Source organism: Notolabrus celidotus, chromosome 17, assembly GCF_009762535.1.
Source record: "Notolabrus celidotus isolate fNotCel1 chromosome 17, fNotCel1.pri, whole genome shotgun sequence".
Lineage (NCBI taxonomy): Eukaryota > Metazoa > Chordata > Actinopteri > Labriformes > Labridae > Notolabrus > Notolabrus celidotus.
This window is the reverse complement of record NC_048288.1, coordinates 17966618-17982160: the sequence shown is the minus strand read 5'-3', so window position 1 is coordinate 17982160 and position 15543 is coordinate 17966618. Positions and strand designations below refer to the sequence as shown.

At 39.1% G+C, this 15543-nt stretch overlaps 1 protein-coding gene across 2 annotated transcripts in view; it reads left to right on the top strand.

Annotated features, from left to right (window-relative positions):
- Nucleotides 1–14197, top strand: part of olfm3a (olfactomedin 3a) — a 41960-nt gene extending 27763 nt beyond the window's left edge. The window contains exons 2-6 of one of the 2 annotated variants that reach the window (XM_034706740.1): nucleotides 3394–3537; nucleotides 4703–4858; nucleotides 8486–8705; nucleotides 11136–11242; nucleotides 12976–14197. In XM_034706740.1, coding sequence (XP_034562631.1) covers nucleotides 3394–3537; nucleotides 4703–4858; nucleotides 8486–8705; nucleotides 11136–11242; nucleotides 12976–13653 — 1305 coding nt within the window. In that variant the 3' untranslated portion in view covers nucleotides 13654–14197. The remainder of the gene's footprint in view (nucleotides 1–3393; nucleotides 3538–4702; nucleotides 4859–8485; nucleotides 8706–11135; nucleotides 11243–12975) is intronic. The other variant, XM_034706739.1, reaches the window with a different exon arrangement.
- Nucleotides 14198–15543: the final 1346 nt, after the last annotated feature.

Sequence of the window (15543 nt, the reverse complement as noted above, 5' to 3'; positions counted from 1 at the left end):
ATCTTCTCATGCCTGCTGTCTTTGCAATTCTCAGTGCTGATATATCTGCCTGTGTACCTACTTTTCTACCTCTGTCTGTTTCCCTCTAATTGACAGTCAGGTCCTCTTTTTGCTTTCTGTCAGCACTGTCCTCATTTCTTTGTTTTTTTTCCAGCTACTATTTACCTTCATAAAACCTCTTCAATCCTCTGTTTGTTCCTAAGCCCCCTCTGTTCCCAATGTACCTTCTTCTCCTCTGATATGTCACCTGGATTATAGTGGATGACGAGGTTTACCTGCAGAGTCTTTGCTGGGAGAGTACATTAATATTTATATAAAGCATCTTCGGGATTGCTTTTCTGTGTTTGCAGGATTGAAGTGTCAGCCCCAAAATGGCCACATGTTTTAGGAATAACAAGGGAAAATATTTGCTGATAAAGTAACCCAAAGTTCATGTTTTTACTTTTCAGAGTTATACAACACTTACTTTGAAAGAACACTTTGTCAGAGCAGTAAACAAGACTTTTAAGAGTTGATGTATTGGGAGTGGTTTGAGATAACAGCTTGGAATCCTGACAGGGTACCCCGACTTCATGTGGAGGGGTCTTGTCTATCTCTGTCCTACCATCTGTTCTCAACACATTATCCGCTTATTGCCCAGCTACAAAGTAAACAAGTTGACACACAATACACATTTAAAGATGATTTTATTGACTTATTTGTAGCTGGAAAAAAAAAAAAATCCCAAGGAATCCACGGTTACCAACACTTCCATTGCACTGATATATTATTAAAAGCCCACTTGAGGGTTGAATTAACACTGAAATGAACTTTTAAACAAAGTAAAGTCTAGACATTATCTTTTTTTCTGTTTGCATTTTGAACTAATGCATAAAATGACTTTGGCACCTGATGATGGTTACCCACATAGTAGATAGGTCTGAGCCAGATCTGGCATCAAGCCGGCACTGCTGGCTGACTGCTGGCATGGCAAGTGGTATGTCAACCGGAAGTGGACCAGGTCTGGCAATGATGGCATTGTATATATGATGGCATGCCACATCTGTCCCGATTGTGGCTTGGTTTATGTGGCCCAGATCTGTCCATGCCGCATCTGGGCCGATAAAGGTTGAGCTTGTTATTTAGCTGGCCCATGTGTGGGCCGTCTCTGGCAAACTATATCTGGGCCACTTAAGGACCATCATTCTTTGCGGTATGTTTGCCGAGTCTAAGTGTATTGTGGGCCAGAACCGGGCTAGACCAATTTTGCTATTTGGGTATCTGCCAAGCAACTTTTTCTGTTGGCATTTTCACCTCACTTCACCAGTCCTGTAGCTCTACCAAAGCCCATACCATATAGTGGTTTGTGGTTGCTTCAGTTTTGTTGATGTCTCTTTCACACTCAGGTCCATATGTATTTTAACATCCCTTGTTGTTTGTGAAGTTTTCCTCCTTCTTTTCTTCTCTTGTCCGCCATTAATCATAAGTCTAAACTTTTTGCTCTTCAAATAAACTGAAAGTACTATGAAGATATCCTCCATGGTGTTTGCAGATTTAGAATGTTAACAGAAACCTTTGCCACAGTGTCAACAGGCAGAGGTGAAATCTGCTGGACTCTTTTCTGCAGCTTGATTTAATTCACTTTGTTTTGAAGTGTGGGATCTGGCAATCCCTGGAAACCCTATGCTGTTGATGATAAGACATTGTTGCTATGGGGTTTTGACCAATCAGAATCAAGCAGTTAAGAAAGCCAGGTGTTAATGCACATTATCATATAACCAATCAAAATCTTGACATAGTATCCAGAGTATCAGGAAAAAACTTTCAATTTGAGGATAATGATATTGTTCAAGCAGCAAGAAAGATATAAAGAACACGTTTGTACATTCAACTGAAAGGGCATTTTATAAATAATCTACTTCAACCCAGTTATGAAAATAATGCACTCTCCACAAAAATATTCTCATCAACACATGTTCAGTTGACAGCTAGACACCTGTCAGGATGAATCCCATTAAAAAACCCTTTACAGACTAGATGCACTTTCTTTCTTATGGTTTTTATCATGATGCTGATACTTGTGTTTCATGTGTTTTAGCTTGTTTTAAATGTTTTAGCTGGTTTTAGTGTGTCTTTTGAACATATGCACTGTTGAGCTTGAAAGAAGCAGTATTTTATTTTTACTGTGTATGCAAATACAGGAGGGAATGACAATAAAGAGAATCTTGAATCTTAAATATTAGTCCAGGGAGAGCTCAGGTAAATATTCAGGCACAGTAGGTTGCAGAGCTTTGGATCTCTGCACCTGCTTTAGTGGTTTGTATTTGGAGCGATAGTCTTTGTGAAGACATTTTGGAGCATGGTGTCTTTATTTAACCCTTGAAAACCAAAATTCCTGATGGTCAAGGAGCATCATATATGCTCTGAGGTTTGGTAATGCCTCATAGACAGCAGTCAAAGCATGACTAGCTGGAATACACAGGTTGTTATTTTAAAAAATGAAAGTATGTGCCTTTCCCAGGATGAAAGCTAAGCATCTGAACATTACAATACTGGAGAAAAAAGTATTATTTAGATTTTTTTTTTAGCGGAAGCAGGTACTGAAGCAAATGATCAGTTACCATATGTTGACATGGGCATGCAAAACAAAAAGTTATACATAAATAAATAAACAGTGCTAAGGTACTATATAGATCTATTTGATGTAAAAAAAAAAATTGTAATTCTTAATGATACTGACATAAAACTTGAAAAAGATTTTTAACTGCAGTTTCCTCCAAACACAGACAGAAGAATGGAAAACATCCAACCAAAAGACACCTTGCTGAGCTGCTTTTTGCAGTACTAAGTGAAATAGCTCCCCTGCTATAAATCTGTGAGATGTGGGCAGACGGCCTCCAGGCCTTTTAGAGGAGATAGTCTCATGTCAATAAATTATGACCTGAATCCAGAGAGATGGCTGCCCTCCTCTTCACTTTCCCTTAAAAACTTTCTAAGATCTCCTTTCAACTTTTTTGTCGTATCAATTCTATGTTTTTCAAATGAGAATTTCAAACAGTCCGGCTGCCCAAATGATCATAATATGGAGGTTATCTCAGTGAAGTCATACCTACAGTACAAGTGTTCATCAACATCCAGTATCACAATACATTTTTTAAAGCTGTAAAAGCTGCTCCAGATGTTTATTTAAACATTTACTGCCTAAATGTAACATAAACACTCAAACAAAGAGGACCCAGCATTGAACCTTGGGGAACACCTTTGTATGTGTTTAAAACTTTAAATTGAACCACAGCCTTTCTTTGTTTCTATGCTTAGAGTAATCAGAGTTTAACCGCCTTCGATGTGGACCTAGTGTGAAATCAATGTGAAGTCAATAACAGCAGTTTTGTATGATTTTGTTTTTACCTGCAGACTATCGGCCCAAAGGAGGGCTGGCAGGTGTACAGCTCTGCGCAGGATGCTGATGGGAGATGTATCTGCACCGTGGTGGCTCCAGAACAGAGCCTTTGCTCCAGAGACGCAAAGAGCAGACAGCTCCGCCAGCTGCTGGAGAAGGTAAGCTCATGTAAGGGGAGGGGGAATTTACCACCCTGCGCCCTGTGTTTTTAATTCCCCAATATTATGAAGTAAACCAATACACAAAGCTTCCACAATCACATGCATATTTCCAGGTCGGAACAGAACCACTTTGATAAGTTGATAAAAAACATTGACAATGACTTATTTTTCTCCATAGGAGCTATCTGCATGCAGGAGCAGCTAAAAATCAGTTTTAGATCAAACATCAACGCTGATACACACATTTGATTGATGCTCACTAAAGACAATCATTTTAATTTCCTGACTTTCTCAGAAGTTATGGATGTGACCTCCATTCAACAAACAAATGTTATCTTCTCCTCTGGAGGACAGGCCTAACAAAGCTTAACTTTTTATTAATCTGTATCATCATGTTGATATTTCAGCAACTTTTAAGAACAGTTAATTACAAGACATTTGCAAGAAAATCAATTTGTGGAACTTATTATTTACAGTGAAGCTGATACTCACCACAAACTGATTAAAGCACACTCCTTGGTGTTCAATTAAATGAACAACGAAACAGCAGTGTTTTTACTTTGCAGACATCTGGAGGGTTGAATTTCACTTCTCCTTGATCTGGGCACATGGTTGCCTCACAAGCATATATTGTCCTGAGACAATTGCTTGTTTTCTTTTAAAGCCCTGGTGTATGTAATATACATTTTCCTGAGAACTTTAATAATGTAGTATTAAGAAAGTTACCAAGAATTTATTTTTTTGACATGTCTAACCCATAGCAGCATGCATATACACAGATAAGCACTCACCTGATGGTATTATTGTGCAACAAATCTCTGAGCTTTAAAGTCCTTCATGGTATTGTAATACTTCAACTATAACCAGATGTTTTTACTCGTGCATTAACACAAGCATGCTGCTGCGAGGCTTTGCTCCTTTTTCAACAAAAGTCTTTTACACATTCAGGCAAACACACCCACACACACAGGCTCACTGGGGTAAACCCATCAAAGTGCCTTTCAATTAGCTGCAATGAAAGGAAGGAAGGAGAGAAGAAAGGCATCATTTATCCACGAGCTGAGTTTACTACACTGCACTAAACTTTTCATACTTTAGAATGCTGCAAAGTTGTTGGAGACTAGTCTTAGGTGATTATTTATTATTGCTTGTTGTATTTCAGGTGCAGAACATGTCTCAGTCAATTGAGGTGCTGAACCTGAGGACTCAGAGGGATTTCCAATATGTCATGAAGATGGAGAACCAGATGAAGGGCCTGAGGACCAAGTTCAGACAGATCGAGGATGACAGGAAATCCATCATGGCCAGAAACTTCCAGGTAACTGATATCCTTGTTTAACCGTAGCCTGGTTTAATCAGGTCTCCTTTGTTAGTGCCTGAAATATTCTTATGCAACATTATTTCATTTAAGTATTATCATAAATGTGGTTGTTTTTTTTTTACTTGAAATGTCTATGCCCTTTTTTAAAATATGCACTTTAGTGAAATTCCAGTTAATCGTTGAGCACCTTATCATAAAGCAGCAGCTCAGGGAGTTTTATATTAAAGCATAAAAACATCTTTAGTGTGCAAATAAACAGACATTCATGCACAGACATAAAAGAACATTTAAATATACAGGCAAGCTGCACAAAGGCTGTGTGCATTAAAGAAAATCTCATAAAACTAAAGGTTGGAATTTTGTGTTTTAAAGAGAACATTTTCAAAGGACGTCTGAGAATCAGAGAGCAGGCTGTTTCATTTTTCAGGTGCATTAATACTCAATGTCATCTCACCACACTTTGAAGGTCTTTCTCCAGATTCATGCTGGAGATTTCCACTTTGTGAACAAAGAGATCTGAGGTTATAAACTGACAGCATGTCTGAGATGTTCTGTCGAGAAAGACCGGCGAGTGCTTTAAGCAGAGGAAGGACTTTCAGTTATACTGAAAAGCTACAGGTGACGTGAAGGTTCGAAATCAGGGGATCTGATCTTATTATGTGGGCATGAGTACTCATGCAGCTGAGCCCTCAATCCATGAATTATGTTTAAACTACCCTTAAAAATAAACCTCTTATACAGTCCATGCATGAGTGTTACAGTCAGTTTGAGAAAGAAAGTTCAGCCGTTACCAGTTTCTAGACATCAGTGCCCAAATTGCTCTTAAATTAGCTTACATTTATTTAGCATGGAGTCTAAGCCTGGGAATGATTTTGGAACATCCTTAAAACAACTCAGCTGAGCAATGAAAGGACAGAACTTTTGTCTTAGGGGGCAGCTGAAGTGCCAGTAGAGTCAGTCGTCTCATCAAAGGGTTGAAGGTTTAATCTTAGGTCCCACTGTTCACACGCAAAGTGTCCTTAAGCAAGACATTTAGCCCCCATACAGCCCCCGGTGGCTGAGGGCATGCCTTCATTTACAATGATGAGAGTACAATTAATACATTCATAAAACAGAGACACAAACACTGGGTTTTGTACTGGCTTAGAAATGTGAGTGCAAACATGATCATTGCACGATCCAGTCGATAGCATTTAATTAACTTTCTGTTGGATGTCAGTGTTCAGAGTAAAATCCTCCTATCTCGCCTTCTTTCCACGATTTTCTTCTCTGCATGAGAAACTCCTACTTCTGACAGTTTTTTTTTTTTTGCCTTAGGAGCTCTCCAAAGGGCTACGATGCTGTGTGAATACCTTTCATATTTACCAGGATCTTGTTTGAATTTAAGGAGAAGTTTCCAACTTCCAAGGATTTCCAACTTTTAATTTTCTTTCTTTTGACTGATACGTAAATGGGTTTAGCTTTAATCAGTGGGTAATGAGATAAGAAGTAGTCACAAGTGTCTTTTGCATATCTGGGAATGTTATATTAAATGATCATGGGTGTATGGTGAAACACATTCTGAATGAATAGAAGAGGACACAGGATGGAGCCCTGTGGGACTCCATAGATGGTTGTTACTGTTAGGATGCAAGTCACTAGAGAGAGAAAAAATGAGCAAGCCCTACCCGTCTTGTATAATCTGCAACTTTTCATACAGCTGCTTCTGAGATATGAGACCTGCCAAAACCAGACTGGGTGTTGTCATACATTTTACTGTAGATTACAAGCAGATACAACAGTTACAATGTTGGATGATCACCTCCAAGATTTTTCTCAGGGCAGTGAGGTTTGAGATTGAATTATTTTTGCCTCAAGCAATTTATTCAAGTTTTCTTTTAGGTCTACTTGCAGCAGTTTTTGTTGGGCATGGAGAGATAACCTGGAGAGAACAGTGGTTGACTTCACAAATGGGTTTCAGAAATGATATTTGAAATGCATTAAAAGGGATTATAACGGTCTTCAGTTGATTATCAGCATCTGTAGCTGTCATGACATTTGTATGGATAATACATTTTGAGATTTGAATTTATATTTTAAAATGTAACCAGAAAAAAGTCTGTAGAGTAGGTGATGAGTTTGAATAGAATGGACTCGGTACTCAGAATTTTAAAGTTAGATGAAGATGCCCTTTGTTTGTTAACTTTAAAAAGGAGAAAACACAAATAATGGAGGCACTCAGCAGGTAAAGAGAAGAAAGCTTTCATTCAACTGACGTTTTATTTAGTGAAATGCTAAATGTACAATGCATGCTAAAAAAAGAACCAAGTAACAACCAACAAACAGCCCTCTTCTCAGGACTCTCTTCTCCCTTAAGTACCGGATAATTGCAAACATCTGAGCGCAAGTGCGCTCACAGGTGACAAATCCAAAACAACAGGGCCACCAGATGGATGTAGACTTGAGAGAGAAAAAAGAAACACTGATGGCTGATTTCATGCAACACCACAGCAACAAAAGAGGACTGAAACCAATTTCTTTTCAGTTGTAGGCTCATTGTGGCCTGAACGTGATAAGCCGATACATTTATACATTGTTCTTGAAGGTGCTTCAGATCGTTTTTGTGTTTGTCAATGGAGTTTTGTTTTTTCTCCTCCTCCTCTCTGCTTTATGACAGTCTGCTATGTGATCCCAGCACTCTTCCATTTAGCCTTAAATATGCAAGAAAGCTCTTAATATTGAGCTTTATATTTTCTGCACTGGAATAAGACTGGTATTAAGTCATCATCTGAATCTTAGCCAGAAAAACAAAAATAATATTTCTATTGTTTCTGTGGATGGCAGTACGAGTGGAAAGAAATGAACAACAACAAATTGGATTTCTTAAATGAAAAACGTTTTCTGAAGCTAAGCAGACGGAAAAAAAAGAAACAGTATTCCTCACAGCCTTCACACTAACAAATAAAGACCACCCAGTCTGCTGATCTCCTCACATTTTTATTCCTGTTACCTACTCTCTTTGGCCAACTAGAGAGGAGTTGTTGGTAAAAGTCCTGATGCAAGCCAAGAAAGTGTGTACACCTTCTTTGTGTACATGAAAACAAAGAGGAATCTCTAAAAAGAGCTACAATTATTAGTTGTTGTTGAGGTTTGGAAAGGCTGTTCTTCTGCTAGTCTTTCTTTGTGTGGTTTAAACGGGACAGCTGGTCTGGGAGTAGAAACACCTCCAGTGTGGCACGATGAAAGAAACAAAATGAGTTGGGAAAAATAAATGTGAAACAACCACCAACATGGCAAGAACCTCATCAAAAGGTTATGAATTAAGCAAAAAAAAAAAAAGATCATTAACAGTTCTGAATATCATAAAGAATACTGTTTATCAGAGATAAAGATGTGTGTTTCCCTGACTTAGACCTGGTAAACATACAGTGGGTTAATTAAATAAAAGCATGGATTGATGTCTTCTCATAAAGAGTAATGTAAGTCCCTTACTGTCACTTAATACATGTGCTAATGTCCTAGCACACAGCACAGGAGCAACAAATCTCTCTGTCAAACAAACTGTGGTTTTGTTTGTACCTCTCTCACAGATCCTCTCATTCTGCCTGTTTTACATTCCTCCGGCTGTCACTGTCATTTCTGCAGGAGCTTACGGACAAGATGGACGAGCTGAAGCCATTGATCCCCGTGCTGGAGCAATATAAGATGGATGCGGCGCTCATTTCCCAGTTCAAGGAGGAGATCAGGAACCTGTCTGCAGTGCTGACGAGCATCCAGGAGGAGCTCGGAGCCTACGACTACGACGAGCTCTACAAGAGAGTCCTGAAACTGGACAACCGACTCCGCAGCTGCATGGGCAAACTAAGTAAGTCCTAAAGCTGCATGTGTTTTCTACTGTTTTAGATATAGTAGTGACAACTTTGCTTTTAGAACTAACTCAAGTTGCATAACAATAGTATTGGAACAAGATATCTTAGAATGTCCAAGCTGTATATTTTAGTCAACATTGTAAGATTATTTTTTTCTGCTGCTGGAAAAAAGAAATCGGCCTTGGTTCCTCGTTTTTAATTATGAGGGTGTATTCAGACCAAAAGCAGACTATACTTTGTGCACAAGCTCAAAGGCAATGTAAAGACAGATAAACACTATTCATGCTTGAACTCCTGAAACATTTCTAGAACACTTAAAGACGGCCTGCTCCTGAAGTTTTCTAAACTTGCCTCTTCATACATCTCACTGAAAAGCTGGAGTTTCACCCTTCATGATGAAACAGGAAGAAGGGACATCTCACGAGGCTGAACGTGAATAAAAAGGACGCTGCTAAAAAAATTCCAAGTTGGGGGGCGAAGTGGAGTCTGAAACTACAATAATAGTTTTTGCCTTGATATCAATGCTATGTAAAATTGGTCATATTCACAATATCAATAGATGAGAGGAATAGAGCATGCTGGGAGCAGATACACAGCAGCTTCATAATATGCACCTATTGCATGATGTAAACGCCATCATCCTGCCCACTCGATTGATGTGAATTTTTCCCAGAAAAATTCTTGCAACATTCACGCATCAGCTCACCCCGTCTCTACACAGAAATTTTACAAGGGGGCCGGTGGGAAAAAGTCTGCATAAAGTCAGGGTGAAAATTTTTGCCATTTGCATTTACGAATGCAGCTCAACTGAACAATTTCGGGTGCGTGTGTGAATAGGGTTATAGAAGCAAACTCTTCACACAAGCAACGGAAGTGTGAATTTGCACATTTGGATGATCTGAATTTTTTTCCGCAAATGAGACACACAAGTGAGCATCATGCTTTATCTATCTATAAGCCTTTAACTCTAACATTGTCCTTATATCTTCCTTTTGCATCAGAAATGATTGAATCATGAATGCTGCTCGCTCACCTTGAGACGGAGCTTGCACCCTGAGAGCTTTTCAAAGTAGCCACAGTTTCTTTCCAAACTTTGCACTTTTCTTTATGTCCCCTCTTTTTCATTTATTTCCAGTTTGTTTTGAGTTTTCCAAAGAGAGATCAAGGCAAGAACTATACCCAAAACATTTTTGGGGAAAAACTCCATCAAATTTGGTTTTGAAGTTTGTCAAAGTTTGTTTGCTGCTCGACAGACAGACAGAACAAAGCATTAATTCTGACATCTTCATATTTCAGCTAGAATCTTTCTTATGTTACATACCAACAGTTGGTGTCCATCAGAGAAATCCTTTTACTGATCCTATCTAACAGTTCATCACACTGGGCGCTAGTTAGCCTCAAGTAGCTGGACTGTCATCAAGACACAGATTTCAAGGGGGATTATTATGTTCACTCTATACCAATATTCACTTAAAACATGCACGGATAACATGAAGCAACATTTTCTTCCCTTTTGGTCTGAACATACCTCAAGAAAAGAACAAATATGGTCTGTGATTATCAAAAGGCACTTAGAAGCAACACTTAGAAGCCTCAGAGGCTGGAAAGCTTTGCTTTGCTGTTTTGCTGTTTCATCCCACACTGAGATTGTGTCTACCTCGATGTCCTGCCAGTGAAAAGAAGAAACCATTAGTGTCTGTTCTGCTGGACTTTCTGGTTTAGTGAGAGCCTTTCATCGTGCAAATGTTTAAATGTTCAAACATCCTCTGTAAGTAAAATACTATTCCTGACTGCCTTATAATGGACAGAAAAGTTGGACTACATATCTACAGAGCCGCCACTCATTTGAGAAGGAAGTTTTCTGTGTTAGTGGGCTGATCATCTCTCAAATTGGTATAATTTTCATTACAATGGCAAAATAAGTCCAAACTTTTAAGACTTAATTGAAAACAAATCCATCAGAGGTATGCATCCTCATTCTCTGTTGATTATGTTATTTAATATCAGAGTTTTTATGAGCACTGTAAATATGGGAGTGAGGCTGTGGCAGACTTAGTATGAAAGTTACAGATCATACTTGCTCTGCTAATGCACTACATTTTATTTGATTTTGTATTTATAGACTATCTTTTGCTAATTATGCAAACAAATATGTTGCTGTGAGTGTGAACATAAATAATCAGCTCATACAGGTAGATTTTGATGATACATGATGTTTATATGAAACAGTTTGGTCTAAAGCTACAAACAGCTCACTCACTAGTACACCTGCAGTTAAATAAAGCCACTCTCTGCCATTCGGTGCTATCTTAGTATGCACAGAGGGCAAACTCTCTGGTGGCACAGGCATGAAATTGGCTTGAGAAATCTAGTTAGAGACAAAAACCAGCACAGCACATCTTATCGTTGCATTTCTCTATTAACAGCGTGTGGGAAATTAATGAAAATCACTGGACCTGCTACAATAAAGACATCTGGAACTCGGTTTGGGGCATGGATGACTGATCCTCTGGCATCAACCAGAAACAACAGGGTGAGTTATGGAAGCAGGCAGAGCTCTCTGAGGGCTCTGCAGAGTGTACAGTAAAATATTTATATTGTTTCTTCAAAGTAAGCTGAGGATCTCTGCAACTGCAGACAGACGGACTGCTATCACAGAGAGTTGGTTTGCATTGCAAATAATTAAATCTAGTCTGGTTATGTTTCTAGATTTCACTCTTTTGAAAAACTAGACTCTTTTATTTTAGAATAGAATAAATAATTTGAAGGTTTTAAAGGCCCATTCCAGGCCCTCCCATTTCCCATTCTTACTCTTCTGACCTCTGTTTGAAAAGGGAGCAGAGGCGTGTTAATTATCTGACATAAAGCATGGCTTGGCTAAAGATTTCCACTTAAGCTGACAGGAACCCAATATGTATATACAAAGGTGGAGATTTCTTGCAGCAACAAGGTAATTGTCAGGCTATCTTTTTCTCATGGCAGCCTGTCCCTGACCCTGCTGTGACCTCTCCGTACTTATCGTCTCTGGAGTCTGCACCTGGTTGGAGATGTTTAGAACACCTTTATTCATTCATCTCTGTCTCCTAACTGGCTGCATCATTTCAGACACGTTCACAGGAGACTTCAAAGTAGGAGTTCTGGTGTACACCTGCCCAGCTCCAGTTCTCATGCTCAATGCCTGACTGCTTCTCTCTTCTCCTCTACAAATTTAATAACATCAAACTGTGATGGAAACACTAAGGCCCTTTGATCTAAAATGCATAGTACAAAGCCCATGGGACAGGGTCTGTTAGAGATGTATCTGACTACCTTTTGTTAGCTATACACAGCTCACAGTCTGGCGTTGAATTAAATGCTGTTATTATTCATAGGCAGGGTTCAAAATCAACTTTCTAACTCACTGCAAAGGTGGCAGGTGGATGAAAAATCCACCAGCCAAGCATATTTTCACTAGCCGAATGAATTGAATTGGGTAATTGTTTCACATACACGACTGTGCCAGAATCATCCTGTTACAGACTTGCATACTGAAACAAACATTGAAAATGCCGTGCGGGAAATTACCCTTTGAGATTTATTCACTGGACAGAAAATGCACCTGTATTTGGCACAATTATTGATTTTGGTATTGATTTTGGACCCTGTTCTGAGGTGTGGTTCAGGCATAATATGCTTCATATTAATTAGTGTGTCAGCTCTCATTCCCTTAAAGACCCAAATGATCCTGGAGGCAGGCACATTGATACTTTACTCTGTGTATTCAGAGGATGGAGATTTGCTACCTCTCAGTCTTCCACCAGTGCACCAAGTTATCTCTGCTGTGCATTGTTGTGTGAGTGGAAGTGTGAACAAACTGTGCCATTGACTCTTAAGCAAGTTTTTGTTGCTTTCAACGTCTACCCGCCATATGTACGCCTGCACAACTCATTTTAAGTAGAACAGGCAGCTGAGCGCTAATGCAGTTGCAGGTTCATTTACTATTCACGCCACACGGGCAAAGGGCATAAAAGTTACGACTGCACCAGATGGAGAGAAAAAAAAACACAATGAAAATTGTGCCGCAAGCTTGCCCAAAAAACTCATTTTCTCAGGAACTTCAACCCTCATCAGTCATCATTGTAAGAAAGTTTAATAAAGATGTCATAAATAAGTCCAAATAATCTGGAGTGCGGTTTCAAAACAAGGCTAGAAAAGCTTCATTTTTGATGGCTGACAGTCGATCAGGTGGTGTCAGCTGTTTTTAACTCTCCTTTCTCTCTGATGTAGGTGTGGTATATGGACAGCTACACCAACAGCAAGATTGTTCGTGAGTACAAGACCACGGAGGACTTTGTCGCAGGAGTGGTTTCTAGAACCTACAGCCTCCCCTTTAAATGGGAAGGGACCAATCACATCGTCTACAACGGATCTCTCTACTACAACAAGTACCAGAGCAACATAATCGTTAAATACAGCTTTGAGACGGGCAGCGTGTTAGCACAGAGAGCCCTGGAGTTCGCCGGTTTCCACAACATGTACCCGTACACCTGGGGAGGATACTCTGACATCGACGTCATGGCTGACGAGCTGGGAATGTGGGTCGTGTATGCAACCAATCAGAATGCTGGAAATGTCGTCATCTCTCAGATCGATCCAGACACGCTGCATGTCCTGAAGACTTGGAACACAGAGTACTCGAAAAGGAACGCAGGTGAGTCTTTCATGATCTGTGGGACGCTCTACATCACTAACTCTCACCTGTCTGGAGCAAAGGTGTACTATGCCTACTCCACCAAGACTTCATCCTACGAGTACATAGACATCCCCTTCCACAACCAGTACTTTCACATCTCCATGCTCGACTACAACGCCAGAGAGAGAGCGCTGTACGCCTGGAATAACGGACATCAGGTGATATTTAACGTTACCCTCTTCCACGTCATAAAAACTGATGATGACTCTTAAATGTCAAACTTTTGCAAAAACAACATAAACGCCGTCATTTGTGATACAAATACTTCTTATCTATCAGTAACTCCTTTGCAAAAGTCAACTGTGGGATCTCACCACTACTTGAACTTTTCTACCATGTGGCTCTGGATTTGTGTTAAAATGAGCATGGACACCACTGACTGACATATTTTTCACTTTCCTTTGCTGCTGATCAGACTGCTTTTGCCTTATTTGCTCTATGTTGGATCTACTTACTGAAGACATTTGAAAGCTTATGCATGAATGTCCACATTTTGTCTGCAGTGATTTCCTATAGTCTCGCTGTGTTTTGCTGCAAATCTGTGTTTGCATTTTTTGTATAATTAAAAGTCTATCTAGAAGTATTTAAACCCTAAAGGCAACCTCTTCTACAGATTTGCTACATGAATTTAATTGATTGTTCAGTATAAATAGTTGCCATCCTTTCAAAGACAGGTCTGTAAAATACTGCTGTAATGTTTGTCTCTGTGTAAGAAAAACATTTGTATTTTTTATAAAACTGAATCATAGAAGAAAATCTGTGCATTTTCATTAAAATCAAATGATTGTACAAAGAACAAAAATTTTGTTTTAGAGCCAGCTTTGATTTTTGCCTCTTCCCAATCCAAAACTCTGATCCCAGTGCTCCACCTATGTCAGAACTCTTTTGTTTTTATAACAGTCAGAACACAATTTCACTCAAACTCATCTAACATAGGGCATGATTGTGGGTAAAGTGTTCCATTCCAGACATGTTCAGAGACAAGGTGTCAGGAATAAGGTCCACTGACCTAGATCTAAGGTTAGGATTAGGTATGAACCCCGAGTGGTTAGAAGAAGTGTTTGGGTGAGGTGATAGATTGCGAGAAAGCCCAAAGGTTAAGTTTAGGGACCAAGTCCAGTGACAAATGCTGTTGGTTAGGTTTAGGGACCAAGTCCAGTGACAAATACTGTGGGTTAGGGTCAGGAAGTGTCCCTGAGCCTTAAAATATGACGCTTTAAGTCTTTCTCCAATATGCAAAACCTAGTAGCCCAGTTTTTTAAAACAAAGTGGATAACAGGCCGAGACTACTGGCTGCTTGAAAAACTTGACTCTAATTGGTCAAAACCACACAACAAAGGTTATAAACTCTGAACTGCAAAGGCAAACCTGATCACATGTCATATCAATATGCAGAAAGGAGTCGCAGCACATTTAGTGCACTGTTTATTGTTTCACCTCTTCCTGTTGACACTGTGACAAAAATGTCAGTTTCCAATTGCATTGGTAAACTGCATGATGTAAATTTGAATACGACTCTCAATTTTAGCTTAACAGCTACCTGGAATATTTACATCTCATATTCATATACTGATATTTATCAGCTTTGCTGCTAAAAGATAAGCATAAAAAATAAACATAATTACAGGTTAAATTCACTTTTCCTCTCGAAGATTTCAAGATTCAAAGGTTTTTATTGTCAATTTTCACTATATATATGAAGACATACAGGAAAAACGAGATCCTGTTTCTCTCTTCCAGCTCTTAAATAGCAAAAATGTAAATATAACATTAAGATAAAATACAGTTAAAAACAGCCTATGTACACAGTGCAGGTAGTGCAGTGCCGTGACTGTTTAAAAATGGACAATGTAAGTAGATAATAGTGCAAATGATATTAAGGTGCAGACAGTATTGGAGATAAGTAAATGGTTTAATGTGCAAAAGCAGCTGAGGTAGAGTCCTTGTATGTAGTGGGTATGTTACAGTTTCTTGGTCTGATCCCAAACTTATAAGATTCATTTGCTGCTTATTTTCCAAATCTCTTTAACAGAAGTGGAGATGCCTGATCATACTGCTGATCCAAGATGTCTGCTTCAGTAAGAGAAATAACCAGAAGTTGA